Source organism: Eurypyga helias, unplaced genomic scaffold, assembly GCF_000690775.1.
Source record: "Eurypyga helias isolate BGI_N326 unplaced genomic scaffold, ASM69077v1 scaffold13316, whole genome shotgun sequence".
Taxonomy (NCBI): domain Eukaryota; kingdom Metazoa; phylum Chordata; class Aves; order Eurypygiformes; family Eurypygidae; genus Eurypyga; species Eurypyga helias.
This window is the reverse complement of record NW_010258633.1, coordinates 10,707-29,598: the sequence shown is the minus strand read 5'-3', so window position 1 is coordinate 29,598 and position 18,892 is coordinate 10,707. Positions and strand designations below refer to the sequence as shown.

Genomic DNA, 18,892 nt, shown 5'->3' with positions numbered 1-18,892 from the left:
AGGAGGAGGGTTGTGGGTGGTTTTTTCCTGCTGTCTCTGGGAGAGGAAACCAAACCTCCCCTTTCTGGGTGTTAACTCTCCAGCCCCCATGGGTTGGGTTTCAAACCACGTTTCTTAGGACTCGTTCTTTTGTAATAATGATTTGCGCTGTTGTTTTTATCAAGAGGTAAAGGCGGCAAGCTGGGAACCAAAAGGGATATGTTAGTACGTTTTGTTGTTGTATAAATGAAGGTGAATAATTAACCTGTTACACTTGATATTTTTGCAGATCAAAAGAAGGAGGAAACTATGCCCACAGAGGGAGAAAAATCTCCCGAGGCAGAGAATAACAACAGTAATAATAAAAAAGGGAAAACTGGAGGCTCACAGGTAAAGCACACGCACACGAATAGGGAACTGCCCAAACTATTAGCATTTAAAATTAAACGTTCAGCCAACAGCATTTCCTACTCAGGGTATCTTTGGGTTGGATGAAACACGGTTGGGTGCAATACTGTTGCTGCCTGGACATTTTTTTTATTTGCCTTTTGCAATGATGGGATGCTTTCCATGTCACAGAAGCCTTTTTTTTTTTTTTAAATTTTCGGGGAAAAAAGGACTGGATTGAGGATGCCGTTGAGGTCCTGGCTGTGACATAATCATCGATAACTGGGGGTTTTATGTCTAAAGATTATTTAGAGAAATACATACTTCCTTATTCAGAACTGTATCATTGGTCTCTATGCAGAAGCACTTTTTTTTTTTCTGTTTCCTGTGTAAACCTTAACGCTTACTTCTCATGGTTCATACTTACGCTCTTCTCCTGAATCTGTTCTGTTTTCTCTCTTTACGGATAGGATTCTCAGCCTTCACCTCTTGCTTTGCTAGCAGCCACTTGCAGCAAAATAGGAACACCTGGTGAGAATCAAGGAGCTGGACAGCAGCAGATTATTATAGATCCAAATCAAGGTTTGGTGCAGCTTCAGAATCAGCCACAGCAGTTAGAATTGGTAACAACTCAGCTTGCTGGAAATGCTTGGCAGCTTGTTGCTGCTGCTCCTTCTTCTTCAAAAGAAAATAACGTTGCTCAACAAGGATCTTCTGTTGCCTCAAGTGCACCAAGTCCCTCCAGCAGTAACAATGGAAGTACATCTCCTTCAAAAACCAAGTCGGGCAATTCTTCTGCAACAACCCCTGGACAATTCCAAGTCATTCAAGTACAAAATCCAAGCGGTAGTGTCCAATACCAAGTGATCCCACAAATTCAGACAACAGAAGGTCAACAGCTTCAAATCAATCCATCTAATGCTACTGGCCTACAAGACATACAGGGTCAAATTCAGCTTATTCCTGCAGGGAATAATCAAGCTATCCTCACAACTGCGAATAGGACAGCTTCGGGGAATGTTGTGGCTCAAAACCTAGCAAATCAGACAGTTCCAGTCCAAATTAGGCCTGGTGTTTCCATACCACTGCAACTTCAAACTATTCCTGGGACTCAGGCACAAGTTGTAACAACATTACCTATAAACATTGGTGGGGTGACCCTGGCATTGCCTGTGATAAACAATGTGGCAGCTGGAGGAGGTTCGGGTCAAGTTGGACAGTCTTCTGAGAGTGGAGTTTCCAATGGAAATCAGCTATCCTCTACTCCTGTCACTTCTGCTTCTGTTAGTACAATGCCAGAGTCTCCTTCGTCATCTTCCACCTCCACGACCACTGCCTCCACGTCTCTGACTAGCAGTGAGACGCTAGTAAGCGCTGCAGAAACAGGCCAGTACACAAGCACAGCAGGCAGCAGTTCAGAGCACACAGCTGAAGAGCCTCAGACAACTGCTACAGACTCCGAAGCCCAGAACTCCAGTCAACTGCAGTCCAATGGACTACAGAACGTCCAGGATCAGTCAGGTTCTCTTCAGCAGGTCCAGATCGTGGGTCAGCCTATTCTACAGCAGATACAGATCCAGCAGCCTCAGCAGCAGATCATTCAGGCCATTCCTCCACAGTCATTTCAGCTCCAGTCAGGACAGACTATACAGACCATCCAGCAGCAGCCTTTGCAGAACGTTCAGCTGCAGGCAGTGAGTCCAACTCAGGTGCTCATCAGGGCTCCAACTTTAACACCATCTGGGCAGATCAGCTGGCAAACTGTACAGGTTCAGAATCTGCAAAGCCTTTCAAATCTTCAAGTTCAAAATGCTGGGTTACCCCAACAACTAACCATTACCCCTGTGTCTTCAAGTGGTGGTACAACCATTGCTCAGATTGCACCAGTGGCTGTTGCTGGCACCCCTATCACTCTGAACGCTGCCCAGCTTGCTTCAGTCCCGAATCTTCAAACAGTAAGTGTTGCCAACCTGGGTGCTGCAGGTGTGCAAGTTCAAGGAGTTCCTGTTACTATTACCAGTGTTGCGGGTGAGTGGTCTGACAAAGTTTTGGATTTGTTTTGGGGTTTGTGGGTGGGGGTTTTTGTTGGTTGGTTGGTTGGGGTTTTCTTGCAAGAATTCCAGACTGTTAAATTTTTTTTTCCTCGTATATTCTGTAATTAATGTTAAACCCTTAACTATGAGCAAATACCTTGTACTTACCACTGTAATTCAGATTTTAAAATAGCTTATACTTCTGCTAAACATTGAGCTAATACTACCAGTTGCATCAGTTGGAATGGAACTGTGACAAACTATCCTTAAACAATTGTGTTCTCCACGTTATTAAAGACTTGTAGGCTTCGTGAGTGAATGTGAGACTTTGCTGTTAGGGCTTTGATATGTTTAAAAAAACTAACAAAAAAAGCTTTTTTCCAACCGGGTAGTATTCCTAATCTCTGCAGGGGGGATGTAGGTTGAGAATAGTGACAGTATGTGAACTAGGATATCTTGTGTTATGACATGCATTTGTATGAAACTACTTGTATTCTGCACAACCTCCTAAAGTTGTTCTGAGCTCTTCAAAGAGATTGAGTGGAATAAGGTGTCCTTGTGCACAGTATAGTTCCTGTGGCTTGTCTTTCTAAAAACAACTGGTAACTGTACCTCAGTACCTGCTGATGAACTCTTGATATGTGTTATGAAATGCCTATTTGGTTATGCTGGTCTAATAGTTGGGAAAGGAGCTATTAAAAGGCTCTAGGCTGGATAACAGAGCTTAGTCCTAAAGTAAATTCTGTGTAAGGTCTCTGCAGTGTCCCAGAAGGACAACTCTCTATGCAAAACTTGAAAATTCTCAACATTTCAGGTAAAACTTGATGTGGGGGTTCTCTCTGCCAGTTTGAGAAATGCTTACATGAGCTTGGTTTTATTTCATACAATGAAGAGTCTTCTGTTGTAGTAGTTACAATAAACTTTTGTCTTAACAGCAATCTGACTATAGACACAGGTTTTTAGTATAAAACTGTAAGAAAAAACTCATGTTTAACTACTGTCTGGTCTACAGAAACACATGTTAGTATCCTATTGACTCTTAATCTGTTTAGGTTTTATTTTTATAATCATATGCTGAGAGGAGAGATGTTTAACTCGGCAAAGGATTGTTCCCTTTAGTTGAATCATTTCTGAGGAGATTAAGCATGATTTAATAATAAGAAATTTGCCACTGGGAGTTTCATCTGCTGTGTTTACTCTTTGGCTCTTGATGGCTTGCTGAAATACTGAGAGCTGTGTTGGATGTACTAAACCTGGCTTATTTAAGGAGCATTTTGGAAAAGTTAATCTGGGTAACAAGAATTAAAATCTTGACCTTGTGTTTAGCTGTAATGGTTCAGAAAGAAGTTTTGGTTGGCTGGAGCTGACCAGCTGCTGCAATATCTTGCAGTCCAATTTGCCTTGGAAATTTTTTTTTTTCTTGATGGGAAGGTGCTGGGTTGACTACTGTTGTTGACACAAGTTCCTACTTTGGTAGGGGACTCTTCATAGGAAGCATGCTTTGGGAACAGCCTAGTTTTGGGAGTTCAGGGAGAGTCTTTCTGCATGCAGTTTTTTTCCTGCTTACTAAAGGTGTACAACTGTTTAGGACACACTAACAGGTGTTGGAACAAGAGATTCTGAATATCATCTTGCTCAATTATCTTGACTGCACCTCTGGTCACATGTGATGTGTTTTGGAAAATAAAGAGGTTGAGATTTGTAACTGAGGATGAAAGGAAGGGGGAGTGATTCACAAGTATGCTTCTGGGGAAGCTAAATCTTTGTCATACAGAGCTCTTACCTTAAATAAGCTTTGTGACCATTGAATTCCCCTCCATGTTTTTTTCTATCCAGGTAGGCCTTATGGGTGTTTCCGTAGAACTTATGATGTTATGCTAGCAGCAGCAAATCCTCTGACCTTTTCTCTATTCCTTCATGCATAAGGTACTATTTCTGTTTCCCAAGGCTTGAGGTTATGGAGAAGGAACAAAGTTTGAGAATGTGAGAGATAAGTTATATTTCTTTCTCTTATTTATCTCTACTTCTCTCCTGTGAAACTTCTTGATGCTGCACTTTGGGAAGGGAGGCATGATGTGCAGTCCTTAATGCTATTTTAAGTATTCAAGGAAAGAATGGTTACAAAATAGAAAATTATAAACATGCTACAATCCAAATTTTGCTTGCCACTTATAAAGAATAAGCTGTCTTGATCAGGGCTGATAATTTCCACAGATTTGCTATTTTTATTTGAAGTTGGGTTTTCTTTTGGCTATTATTGTTACAGGAAACCTTTAAAAAAATATACCACTCAGTTACCTCAACATCAGCAGACTGGCATTTCCATCCTTTTTCTGCAGTACCTAATCATGTCGATGTGAAGTCTTTTGTGCATTAATTGAACTCTCCAAAAGTGAATCATTTGCCACAAATGAGCAGTGGAATTAGGTGTTAGAAATGAGCCTTATGAAGGATGTCCAGAAAATGTCAGGGAAAAGACTGGGTGAAGGACTAATCCCATGAGTTGATTCAGGTGCTGTAGCTTTGTTAGGAGAAAAAAGGTTACTTTTGTCCTTCAAGCAAACCCAAGCCAGCTGAGTTTCAGAAAAAAAACCCCAACACCCAGCAAACACAATAAGTATTTGTCTGAAGTAACTGTTCTTTTATTTGTGTTTGGTTTTTTTCTGTTCCATGAACATTGTTTTTTTTCTAGTTATTTCTACAATGGGGTAATTTAAGTACTTTTTTCCTTAGTTTTTCAGTAGTCAATGAAATAGTAAAGCAACAGAATTCTACATAATTAAGTGCCAATAGAAAAAAATCTTAGCTTAAAATGATTGTGTAAATGTTAAGCTATGAAACTATTTTAGGAAATGAAATAGGTGGTGGTGGTTTTCTTGTTTTTGTTTTGGTTTGGGTGGAGCGTGTGTTTATGTTTGGTTTTGGTTGGTTTGTTTGTTTGTCAAATGGATTCTAAATTCCAAAAGAGACAAATTTCACATTGGGAAGAAAAATATTAAGATCTTCAAGTAAAGATTGTATTTTGGTCTGCTTTTAATAACCTTTGTTAATTGAAGTTTCTGGTCCGAAGGTGTGTAGGTTCTTCTGTAAACCAAGCAAGAAGAATAAATGTGTTTGGGGTGTTTTGTTGTGGTTTTTTTTCAGTTAAAAGTTCAAATATTGCACTTGGTAAATATCATACTTAGGATTTTATGTTGTGTGTGGTGAAAAAGCAGGGCAAAGCAGAGAGGTTCTCACATCCTTTCACTTTCTAGCCTGAGGGAAACCTCATTCAGTGTTGGTGATGTACAGGAAAATTACTTTTTTGGTTGCCCAGTGAGGTTGTGGACTCTCTGTCTTTGGAGATATTCAAAGGCTGTCTGGACATGGTCCTGTGCAATCAGCTGCAGGTGGCCCTGGCTGAGCAGGGTGGTTGGAGCAGATGACCATCAGAGGTACCTTCTAGGCTACACCACTCTAATTCTGTGAAATTTTGCTGAGAAGATGTACAAAGTGTCAGTCAAAGGAGTAATTATATATACAGAAGTAAGCTGGATGAGAAGATGAAAAATAAGTATCCGAACCTTAAAACCAGATCCCTAAACAATTATTTAATTAGGAGCTAATAAAACAACAGACTACATGAAAGCAATCATGTTTACTTGAACATGCAGGAATCTACAAATACCTGCCTTGCTATTAGATCAGTAACTGTCATGGTCTTTAAGCAAGCTTGTTCTGTACAAAGTAAACAGCATTTCTTCTGTGCCGTGTGAATTGTTGTTTTATACATGATTCCATGTGGCATGGGATAGCTTTTAATGTTAATAGGTGGTGACTTTCTGAATTTAGCCCCTGTGAGCTTGAGGACAAGCAGGTACTCCGCAGTTCCTAGACTTTTTTTCAAGGCTTCTGCTGTGATAGCTGTAGATGCAAGTTCAAAGGCCTGTAGCCCCCTTTGACCTCCATCTGTTTCTTAAAATAAGGTATCCTTTGCCTCTTTAAAAGCTTACTTGTGGGCCATTTTATTTGTCTGGATGTTTTAATTGACAACATAAGTAACTATGAGGAAGGAACTTGTTTTAGTACTAGATGGTTCTAAGAAAAATACGTAGTTCATCAAACCATTTCCTTTTGGTGGTCTAAGTTTCTTTGTCTCTCAACACATTGGGCTTGGAGTATATTTGTTTTAGGAATAGCGCAGAATGTGAACGTTTGTAGATGTTAAAGAATATGGGTGAGATAAAACAGACCAGTTACTCTGAATTTCATTACAGCTTATTAATCGCTTCCCTGTAAAAGTTTTGGGTTCTGCCTGTAGGATTTTTTTCACTGGAGCCTTCAGAAGAGGTCACAAGCTTTTTCTGTACTTGTTCATTTGTTTTGCTGACAGTGGGAATCTGGTGGTGGTAGAGATGATGTCTTTTCAGAATAATTCCCTGTCTCTCATAAAAGAAAAAATAAAGTAATAGATCAAACCTGTATCTACCTTTATTATGCATTCTGAAGTGATTTTATTATGTCATGATGGTGTTTGTTCCATGTAAACATGTATGAGAGACTTCTGGTTTAAAAATAGTGAAAAATTCACCAGATACTGAGAAGTCCCCAAATCCCACCACCTTGCAACTCAGATTCAAGCTGTTTTGTTTAAGATGGGTGGTGACATGTCCTGAATTATGGGCAGCTTGGAGGTCATCCACAAAAATAACCTGGAGGAAAGACTTCTTTTCAGTGAAACAGTCTGTTGCCTGGCAATACTGGAACTGGAGAGTTTTAAGTCTTTTGCAGGAATGTGCTGTGGACTCTAAAACAGGTATTAATGACAATGAAGTCTAATACCAAGTGTTTTTATTGGGCACCTCAAAAACATAATGAAGCTTGCCCTTTTGTTTCATAGACTGTAGTAATGTGAGTTACTAAGGCATTTTTCTCTTTGACCAGCTAATTTCATTGCACTCCTATTGGTAGTTATGCAATTTGTCAGTACTTCCAGGTCTCCTCCTGATTTCTTCTGCCTTTTCTCATTTTTCTGCATCCAGCTTGATTCTGCCTGCAAGGCTTTCTCTTCCCTTTCCTTCTTTAATAACTCTTCTTGTGTGACAGTTAGTTTTATGACTTGCTGTTTGAAGACTGAAGACATTGTTTAGATATTACTATCATTCTGGTTCAAACTTTGTGGAGGAGTTTGAAACATTTGACCAAACTCTTTAAACAGGAATAAAGTGATACGTAAGATTAAATGCATCTAACTTGGGAATGGTGACTGGAAAAAGGGAAATACCACAATTGTTTGTAAAAAGGAGAACCCTGGGAACTACCAACTATCAGCCTCATCTCTGTCCCTGGTAAGATCATGGAACAAATCCTCCTAGGAGCTATGCCAAGGCATATGGGTAATAGACGTGATCAATGTTGCCCAGTGTGGCTTCACAAAGCGCAAATCATGCCTGACTCATGTGTTGGCCTTCTACAGTAGAGTGACTGTGTTGGTAGGTAAGGGAAGAGCAGCTCAAATCATCTACCATGACTTATATAAGGCCTTTTGACACTGTCCCATACAATATACTTGGAGAGATCTGGTAATTATCGGTAGACTATTAGATGGAAAAGGAGTTGACTGGATGGCCGCATTCAAAGAGTTGCCATCAATGGCTCAATCTCCAAATGGAGATCGGTAATGAGTGGTGTCCCTCAGGGGTCTGTGTCAGGATCAGTACCGTTCAGTGTCTTTAATAATGATATAGTGGGATTGAGTGCACTCTCAGCTAGTTTGCAGATGACACCAAGCTGAGTGCTGTGGTTGCCACACCTGAGGGATGGGATTCTATCCAGAGGGGTCTGGACAAGCTTGAGAAGTGGGCCCATGTAAAGGTTATCAGGTTCAATGAGGCCAAGTGCAAGGTCCTGCCCCTGTGTTGGGGCAACCCTCAATATCAATACAGACTGGGTGATGAATGGATTGAGAGTAACCCTGTGGAGAAAGACTTGGGGTTAGTGGTACATGAAAAATTGGATATGAGCTGGCAGTGTGTGCTTGCAGCCCAGAAAGACAACCATATCCTGGGCTGGATAAAAAAACCTGCATGAAAAGAAGAGAGGCCAGCAGGTTGAGGGATTAGATTGTCTCCCTCTGCTGTGTTCTGGTGAGACCTCATCAGTACTACTGTGTCCATTCCTGGGGTCCCCAGTAGAAGACAGACATGGACCTGTTGGACTTGTCCAGAGGAGGGACATGGAAATGATCAGAGGGCTGGAACATATCTCCTATGAAGAAAGGTGGAGAGAATTGGGTTTGTTCAGACTGGTAAAGAGAAGGCTCTGGGGAGACCTTGTTGCAGCCCTTCAATATACAAAGGGATCTTATAAGAAAGACTCGAGAGAGACTTTTTACCAGGGCTTGCCTGTATTCACAGGAAAAGAGGCAGCAGTTTTAAACTGAAAAGGGTAGGTTTAGATTGAACATCAGGAAGAAGTTCTTTACTATGAAGGTGGTGAGTTGCTGAACGGGTTGCCCCATCCCCTGAAGTGTTCACAGTTAGATTGGACAGGGCTTTGAGCAGTCTGACCCAGTGAAAGATGTCCCTGCCCACAGCAGTGGGGGTAGGAACTAGGTGACCTTTAAAGGTGCTTTCTGACCCAAACCATTCTATAATTCTATGAATATGTGTCAGAGGTGTTTCTGATGCTGCCTGCAGGTGATGCATAGAAGAATAATCTGCTTGAATATTTTTCTCACCATTCAGTGATCTGCAGCTCAGGTCTTCCTGAGCCAGAAGTGGGATTTTTTATTTTTTTTAATATATATTTAATAATCCTTGATGAATTTCTTCCCTGAATTTGTCTTTTCTGAGTGTGTGTAAATTTTTTACATGTTTAATACTTGTCTGCAATAAATTGTGACTTAATTGTTGTGCAAGATACATTTTTATTTAATGTTCTTGAACTACTGTATTATGAAAAATTAATTATGAATTATCTGATTCACCTTTATACCACTCAGTCTATTATCACTATCACATATGCTAGTTATTGAGGGAAGGGAAGATGTTTAGTCTGAAGTCCTAGAATATTACACTTTCGTCATGCAAATGCATTTTCTTTCATTCATCACATAATCTGTGTGTCTCCTTGCTTGTGTTAGCAGTGAATGTGTGTAGAAGCAGAACTTGGTGAGTTGCATAGCTAAGCAAGGTGGGATGCCTGTAGGTGTTAACAAGGTAAAAAGGGTTTAAAAAAGCCACACTACATACAAGAAAACTTGCAAATATAAATACCAAGGGTGGAAGTTGAAGGAGCTGAAGTATGCTGATTTCATGGTCTTTTTTTAATTAACGTCCAGTTTTTCTCTGGATGTTCATTGTCAAGCAAGCTGCAGCAAATACCTTGGAAGAAACAAGCTGTAAGCTATAGAATCTGCAGTAAAAAAATAAATACAAAGAGCTGAACTATTTTCCACAAAAATGGGAAAAAAAGGGTGGGGGTTTTTTCTTTTTCTTTTTTTTTTTTTTTTACTTCACAGTGTGTTACTTGGCATTCTGAGGGTGTAGCTGGGCAGAGTATTCGAAATTTAGCATACTTTTTCCAAAGTCATGAAAGGTCACTTACAACTGTTCTCAGGTTGCCTTGGGCTGAGAATTGTTGGAGAACCATAGTGTTCTAAATATTATGGCACTGGCATCCTTTTCAAATGTTTCAGAGTAATTATAGGAGAAGCATTCAGTCTTCTAATGACAAAATTGCTTTGGTTGTGGGATTTTCTTAAACTGAAATTGGAAATAGTGGCAGGAATAGTTTAACAACAAACTGGTGGTAAAAACAAATGCTTCCCTTGGTCATAGTAGCTTAAAAACAAGGTATCAATGTACCCTTCCTGCACTTGACACAAAAGGTATCTGGCCAAACATCTGCAATGTATCTGTTTGGCTAAATTGCCTATAAAGAATAACTTGGTAAAAATGCCTGAGTAAAACAAGCCGTTTCTGCCTGACCTGTGAGTAGCAAGGCATGACTTCATTGTTATTTCTTGATAAAGCGGGAAGGGGAAGCATCTCAAGTACCAACTTTGCTCATAATTGTGAGGAGAAACAGGTTTATAATGAGCTGCTTCTATGCTATTAACTTCAGTAATTAAATGTAAGTTCTTAAGTCTTCAAAGAAGGTGGTTAGTAAAACTGTATTTCCCTATCAGAATACTATGCTTTATGTTATAAAATGTTTCAACACGCAGGCGTGCTCTCAGAGTACTGGGTTTTGCTGTCCTCTCTCTCGTTCCTGATTGTCGGAAAGCAGAGCATATAGAACACTTTCCTGTTCAGAAGATATAAAGCAAGAAGAGAGTGGTACTGCACATCATCAGCCTGTTAGAGGGGTTTTTGTAGTGTTTTGTTTTGGTGGGGCTTTTTTAGTTTCTTTTTTTTAAGGGTGCTTAGAGCTTTGGTTATCAGGAAATTATTAGTCTGACTAAAACATGAATCTCTTCAGTTTGCTCTGAACAAAAAAGGAAGACCAGGTAAGATTAAGCATACCATTTTATAAGGATAACAGTTTTGCAGAAGAGGATGGCAGGACTGCTCAGAGTTTGGATCTTGGAGATTTATATGGCCCTTCTTTTGTGTTTCTGTTATATGTAACTTTGTTGATCCTTGCCTGATGAAGGCTGTAACAAAGTTACAGTTTTTACATCTTTAATAAACAAGTCTTTGTATTGGTTAGCCAGTCAACCCATAGGCTGTTACAAAATCAAGACTTGTGTCTCGTGTTTAGTCTTACTGTTAAAGGTCATTAAAAATGTTTTATGATTCTTGTTTTTCCTGATAATAACTTTTAATCACCTTGCCTGTGGGTTTTTTTTTTTTTTTATTCCAAATAAATGGTCAACTGCTATGCAACTTAACCTAGTTTTAAAGTCGGCTATCTTCCTTTCGGTTGAAAGGATTTTCCATGCATGTACCTGTTAACTAACTCCTCCTGTGCCTAAGGGCATATTTATTTTTATCTTGATCAATATGAAGATAACGTTTCAAATAGCCAAAATGTGTACTTCAAGGACATTCATGAACCTTGTAGTTAAGTGTAAAATATGCAAACTAGCTATGCTATACTGAAAAACTTAGCAAAACCCAAGCAAAACCCACCCCATCCCTCACCCCCACAAAATGATCAGAGTACTGGAAACTGAGACTTGCATTTTTTTCATGTCAGCTTCCTGCTGTCCTTTCAAAATTAGGCTATTACTATTTCCATGTTATTTTACAGAAATTGACTCGAGATGTTGAAAAACACACTTCCTGAGACTAGTATTTTAGTTTCCATATGATAAAAATGTGTAAGATAGACTTGCTTGTTTGTGTGTTTTGGGTTTTTTTTTTTTTTGTTACAGTGTGTCAGGTACTGAGCTCCTCTAGTCAGAGTGTAGAGACTAAAAGTCAAAAGGTTTTTGTAGTCCTATCCCTATTTCAGAGTTAAGTGGAAGAGTTTAGGGAAAAGAACTGGGCCATGCTCTGTTGTGGCTATAAGCTGTAGAATAACCTGAAAATTGAGATGGGGTGATGGGGTAGAGGGAGATGTTCCATAAAAGTAAACTTAAAAACCTCCATTTCTTCAATCCTACTACCAGTTTCCATGCAGTGCATCTGACATTCTGCAGCACAGTTGGTACTTGAATTGTCAGTTGTCTAGTTGTTCTAAGGTTCAGTACGCAGGGTACTACTTGTGTTCATCTGCAGAGAAGTGTTCTTGAACACTCATCCTAAATACATTTTTCTTTTTCACCACTTTTTAATGACTATGAAAATCAGGGCGTTCTTGAAGGGTCTCTTGCCTTGGTAGTATAACAAGTTGTTGTTCTGATTCCAAATCCTTCTTTAGAAGGCATCATGCTCAGTGTATAAGCTGAGGGGAGTTGGCTGGGGAGAACGGCTGCTCAGGGATGGGCTATGATCAGGAGATCATTTTGTTCTGTATGGGTAACTATCTCAGCCACCTGTGTTCAGAATAAGCAGGGTTTGCTTCAAACAGAAAGCGGATTTATATCTAGATCCTCTCTACTGAAAAATCCTCATTTTTATCAACTTTTAGAGGTTGTTGCTGACAAGCTCATAATAACAGTTAAGTTTCCGCAGTATCTTCAGTAAACTTGATTTAAGAAACAATTAAATTCCTTTATCATCCCTTAATAAATATAAATGATGCAAAAGCGAAAGCCCTTAGTGATTCATAGCGGATACTAGTATATAGCTTTAAAAAAACCCAAAAATCGCATACAACTCAAAATTATCACAGGTTCACTTTGAGATTTAGACCAGGATGTGTTCTGTCAGTTGTTTTGTGAAGATTTTCTAATTTCTCTTCCAGAGAAAAGGTTTTTCAGCTGGTCTAAAATGTATTCATTTTACTCTCAAAGAACAAGAATGAAGAAATTTATGTTTAACAACTTTAAAATGAGAATAGATGTGTTTCTTTGTCCTGTATGCTACTAGTGTGCTAGCTTATTTGGATGCTCTTTCAGGAGTTCAAAACAAAAATTAAGTGCAGAAATTACATTATTGAACTTTCCATTTTTTCCTGATAATTATGTAAATCTCTGGCAAAGAGTATTTATCAGATAAGTGTGCTTCCTTCAGTTACTTTTACCTCAAAAAGTAGAGAATTACTTATTGAATATTGTGGCCCGTATCTTGAAGTAAGGCTGTTTCTGAAACACTCAAAATATGACACAATCTTCTGTTCTGAATTTAGTAAGCAGAATACAAGGGAAAGGAGTTTAAAATAATAGCTCTGAGATTAATTTAAAGAAAATGAACATTTGCATTGGAAAATGTAATAACTTCGTTAATGCCATCTAGAGAGCAGTCATTTAATTACTGTTTAATTGAAACCAATGTAATCATCTGCCTAAGCAACCTTACTTTTAGCATTTTCTCTTCTGTATTGTTATCACCTTTACGGTTATTGGAAAGAATTTCTACTCAGATGTATCACTATATTGTTTAATAAATAGGTGGAGGTTGTAGCTCAGTAGTGTGTATCCTGTACTCCAAGATACAGATTGTCCTCGTACTTGGGAGGGACAGTTCGGAGCAGGTAGAGTATGTGTCAACAGTGGTACTCAATATTCAGAAGAAGTATAGAATACCCTTGTGTGGTTGGTCATCTCAGGACTTAGAGACTGAAAATTAGTTCATATTGAATCAGCACAATATATTGGATTTTTAGAAATGCTGAACAGGCTTCCCCATAAACGTGGGTTGGTCAGGTTCAGCAAGAGTTATGTGTTGTACATTCATCACTGTAGCACTAGTCATGGAGTGAAGAATGGAGTTGTGCCCCTTAGGGGTCAAGTGCCACAATACACATCTTATTTGGAAAGCCTTGGTCTGGCAGCCTGGAGGAAAGTTGCACTGAAACTTTAATATCAATTCAAGAAGATCAGAGAGAGGGAAAATTGGGAGAAAATTATACTCCAGCTGTGTTCTAACCACAGACTGGTTAAGTCCCAGGACCTTTTTGCTCAGACAGGAATTTGTGTCGTGGAGTCATCCCTTTAACAGACTGTAATAACAAAAGATAATTCTTATTAGTGTACTTAAAAACATGACTGAGAGTCAGAATAGCTGAAGAGGTTGCAGTAAGTGTGGCCATAATATCTGTTACATCTTTAGGTTTTGGAGTAACCATTCGTGGGCTCTTCATTTATAGTGCTGCTCTGTGAATTAAGGGAGTTTGCATCTTGGGTTTGTTTAACAGACAGGAGAGCAGTTTGTGCTCTGTAAAGGCTACAAGCTGAGCAAGTTCTTCCTGTTAATTTATTTACCTTTGGCTAACCAAGAACTGCAGCTGGTTTTCAACGCAAGTGATCACATTATCATGTTAAGATGAGCATTAGGTATAACAAAAATGATCAGCTGCCTTTGCCTCTGGCTATTCATAGCACTGGGTCAGTGCTTCAGCAGCTTAACAGCCTGACAAGGAATTGCCCCTGGACTAGCACTTTCTTTGGAAGCTCTTGTATCCTCTTCTGCCATTATTAGGCCCAAGTAGATATTACTACTTGCATTTATACCACAGTGTTCTCCTTTTCCTATCATATTCTCCTTCAAGGATTTCCATGAGTGTTTTTCTTTGCTATTAGAATAAGGGAAATAATTTTATTTTGGTGCATAGCTATTCTGAAAAGAAAGACTTTGTTCTATCCCAGACACATGGAGGCTTTGCATTCAAGATTGTCTGTAATTCTTTTTCTATGGTTCCTCTGCTGAAAATACCAGACTTTTTTTAGATTTTTTAATAACTGTGTGTCCAACAGAAAGTGGGATTCAAATGTTCTCTTTTCTGGGTTTGTCATTCTTCTCAGAGAACTGAAACTACTCAGCATCTGTCAATATTTGTGGCCTGTTTAAGAAAACAAGAAATTTGTGTTTATTCATATCTAGGCAGATCATGTGCAAGTTCCAGATGGAAACCAAGAGAGGTAATTGGGAAGATTTGGTCAGTGCTTCTGGTGAAAATAACCTGGTGCTGACCTACACACAACACAGGTTTATTCTATTTCCTGTAGCCAGCAGTGGCCTGTTAGAAGTCAAGTCACTTAGGGAGGTTGTCTGTATATCATGTTCTTTAGTCCTGACCTGTCTGAGAGTATGTGGTGGTGTTAGGTGATGGGTGTTAGGTTTCATTTATGGCTGTTACCATGGCATTATACAAGATAACATATAATGTGAATGAAGTAGTCATTCAGCAATAATGTGGATGAAGTGGTCATTATCCCGTGCTGTGCTGTGTATGAATTCACTGGTAGCTAGGCGGTTTAGACTTCAGGGGGAATGGTGTTCTCAGTATTATCCCCATTGATGGTGTCTGTGACGGGTGCTTGAGAAGTAAGTTGGAGTACCCATTTGAATCTCTCTGAATTATGTTACCTCCAAGGGTTTCTAAGTTTTAAATTAATGATTCAGTACTGAGGACTTTCAAGTCTTAAAGTATTATAGTCTATTCTAAAGAACTCTGGTTGGCATTACACTCTCGCTAAGTAGGTAGTATTTTCTCTTTTTTCCCATTTGTATGAAGGCACTGAATTTTTGAAAATGACAACATCTAAGGATATTTTGTCCCATTCCTCTTACTGGCAGGACAGGCATTCAGTGTTCTCAGATGGCGGCTAGAAGTCATATCTCTGTGTTGGATTTAGTTTGTCATGTTATTTTCTTAGATCATATAGTAGTAACATTCTAAACAAGCATAATTTTATGCTCAAGAAACTACACTTCTTACCTATATTGGAATAGTCTTTAATTTACTTTAATATCAAGACAGTAATCCTGACTTCCATTGTTCAAGAAAGCCAGTGAGATCAATGAACTTATGCAATGAAACTGAATTGATTCAGCAAGTCAGTCTTAGAATTCCATTTGATTCAGTCAAACTGCTTTTCCAGTCTTCTTGAAAACACATTCCTTTCTGCAAAACAAAATCGTAGAATCCTAGAATATCTCAACTTGGAAGGGACCCATAAGGGTCTTGTTGTCCAACTCCCTGCTCCTCACAGGACTACCTAAAACTAAACTGTATGACTAAGAGCATTGTCCAGATGCTCCTTGAACTCTGAAAGGGTTGATGCTTTCCCGGAGGGTGGAGGAGGAAAATAAAACCAAAACACAAAGCTTTGGTATGTTATCTTGTTCAAGTCTAGTCCTACAACATTTCTTTTTCTTTGTGAAAGTTCCTTTGTAACTCAGTGTTGATGTAGGACAGATTGTAGAAGTGACAATTCTGTATGTGCCATAAAGCAACTTTTAAATTAGCTACTTGTAGCTTTCTGAATGTAGATATGTTTTCGAAGTTTATTAGAGAGACATTGGCAGTAGATATAATAATCTTTCTGTCTAATATTTTGTTTAATGTTCTCTCATTTATCCCGGCTTTTGAGAAAAAAGAAAAGCTTGTTAAACTAGTTCACATTTCTTAGTATCAGAGCATCAGTCACCAGTTTGCAGTCTTGTACTCTTCTGATAACAAATTACATTAAACAGGGCTATCTAAGCTAGCTGATAGTCTGCTGGCTGTGCTTCAGGAAAATGGGTGGATTTAATATTTGTTTTGTGGCTTCCCTTAACTTTAGGTGGATTTTTGTTCTATAAAATGTGTAAAGTTTATGTGTGCATTTCATTTATTGAAATGACTAATAAAGGGTACAAACGCTTTCTTATTGTACAGGTCAACAGCAAGGACAGGATGGAGTAAAAGTACAGCAAGCCACCATAGCTCCAGTTACTGTTGCAGTAGGTGGCATTGCTAATGCTGCAATTGGTGCTGTGAGTCCTGATCAGATAACACAAGTGCAGCTGCAACAAGCTCAACAAGCTTCTGACCAGGAAGTGCAACCTGGCAAGAGATTGAGAAGAGTTGCCTGCTCGTGTCCTAATTGCAGAGAGGGAGAAGGAAGGTAAATGTAAATTTTGTCAGTACATATTTGGACTTCCTATCATGGTCTGGCTCATTTGGGCGTGATTTTCGTACATTGCCTACATTTTTTAATGCTTTCTATTAGTAAGTATGTTTATATATTTCTTTTTAGACAGAGGATCGTAATTGTCTCTATTAGCATGAAGTATTTTTCCTAATAATTAATAATCTTTTAGCATATAACTACTCACCAGTTTAAATTTGATCTTTTTAGAGGCAGCAATGAGCCAGGAAAAAAGAAACAACATATCTGCCATATTGAAGGATGCGGAAAAGTTTATGGCAAGACATCTCATCTTCGAGCACATCTGCGCTGGCATACTGGTGAAAGACCATTTATATGCAACTGGATTTTTTGTGGCAAGCGATTTACAAGGAGCGATGAGTTACAAAGACACAGAAGAACCCACACAGGTTGGTCAGACCTCTCTGTAGGTATAGTACAGTGAGTCTGAATCGTAGTGGCCATGGTTAAACAGTGATATCAAAGAGCTCATGTACTAGGATCTATGAAGAGTACTTCTAAAGGTAAAAAAGTAACGTTAAAACAGAGGAAGTGGTAGATTTCTGTTTTTATCGATACAGGCTGACTGTGAAATCAAATAAATAAAATGAGATCTGTTCAAACTGTTCCTCTGTACCTGTGCTAGAAGATGATGACCATTTCGTCGCAGATAGCTAATGTACATTAGCTGATGCATGGTCTGAATTTGGCAAATTTCTTCAGCACGTAGATTGGGCATGGACCAGCATTGGCACGTCCTCACTTGGACTAACTCAGTCCTTTCGAAATTTATAGACCTTGTCCATACATCAGATTTTATGTTCTTGGGAAGTTTCTGGAAATTTCAAGTGACGTATAATAAAGCAAGTCCTCCTTACAGTTCAGATTGGAAAGGTAGACCTCTTAGAAACTGAATATTTTATCAGCCTTTGTATTTGTAGCCTCAAGAAGGTGTTGTGTGTCCGTCCCTGTCGTCTCCCCCCTGTCCCCTCCCCGCAGCTTCACAGCATCAGAAGATAGCACTTGAAGTATAAGCACTATACATTTGCACAGTGACAGGACTTTTTAGTATGGCGAATTTATCTCTCTTGACATAGCATATATCCTCATGGAGCTTCGGGATTCATGTTTCCAAATTCCCGTGTCACCCCTGTAATCTAAGTCACAAAAGTATGCTTAAAACATGCTGTCGGGTAGTGCTTTCCGGCCTTTTACCTCTCCTACTCTGTCAGGTTTATAGAAGTTTATGAAAATTCTCTGGTGACCTGAAATTCAAACTTCCTGTCAGATAATCACATGATAGCACATACTTGTTGAGAATGTTTTAGTAGTGAAGAGGGGTTTGCCAAAAGCCTGTGACCTGGAAATTGGACAGGTAGAGAAGACAACATTGTCTCCTTTAGATGATGATCCAGATGTTTAGCAGGAGACGGTCAGATTGAAAAGATCAAGCAAAAAGTGTTCAGTACTCTCTTTCAGTAACATTTTGGTTTTGTTTTTCTTTTTTAAAAGGCGAAAAGAGATTTGAGTGCCCAGAATGTTCTAAAAGGTTTATGCGAAGCGACCATCTCTCGAAACACGTCAAAACTCATCAGAACAAGAAGGGTGGTGGAACAGCCCTTGCTATTGTTACCTCAGGAGAACTGGACACTTCAGTTACTGAGGTTCTTGGTTCTCCAAGAATTGTCACTGTTGCTGCCATTTCTCAAGATTCAAACCCAGCAACCCCTAATGTTTCAACAAACATGGAAGAATTCTGAAAGGATCGTTTTTATGGACGCCTAGTGCTGCACTTAAGTTTACATACCTTTCAGGATATGGAAGTGGGCTGGTAAAGTGGATTACAGAGCAGGAAATCATGTTTTCAGTCGTGACTTCTGTAAGTGTTCCAGGTTGGAGGGTCAGCATGGGAAGTGTACACCGGTGCAACAAGACACAAAATTCAAAAATACAAACAGCGCAAATTGATGTACTGGATAAACAGATGGGGGAATATTATTTCCATACTGTACTTTTTTAGTTCTATGTCTGTATATCATGTAATGTT

The 18,892-nt window shown here is 39.1% G+C and overlaps 1 protein-coding gene across 1 annotated transcript; it reads left to right on the top strand.

The window, feature by feature from the left end:
* The first annotated feature begins 288 nt into the window (after nucleotides 1-288).
* On the top strand, nucleotides 289-18,605 carry SP4 (Sp4 transcription factor). Its single transcript, XM_010154411.1, has 5 exons — nucleotides 289-369; nucleotides 837-2,394; nucleotides 16,593-16,821; nucleotides 17,056-17,255; nucleotides 18,358-18,605. The coding sequence occupies exons 1-5, from the start codon at nucleotides 289-291 to the stop codon at nucleotides 18,603-18,605; spliced, it is 2,316 nt and encodes a 771-aa protein (XP_010152713.1).
* The last annotated feature ends 287 nt before the right edge of the window (nucleotides 18,606-18,892 follow it).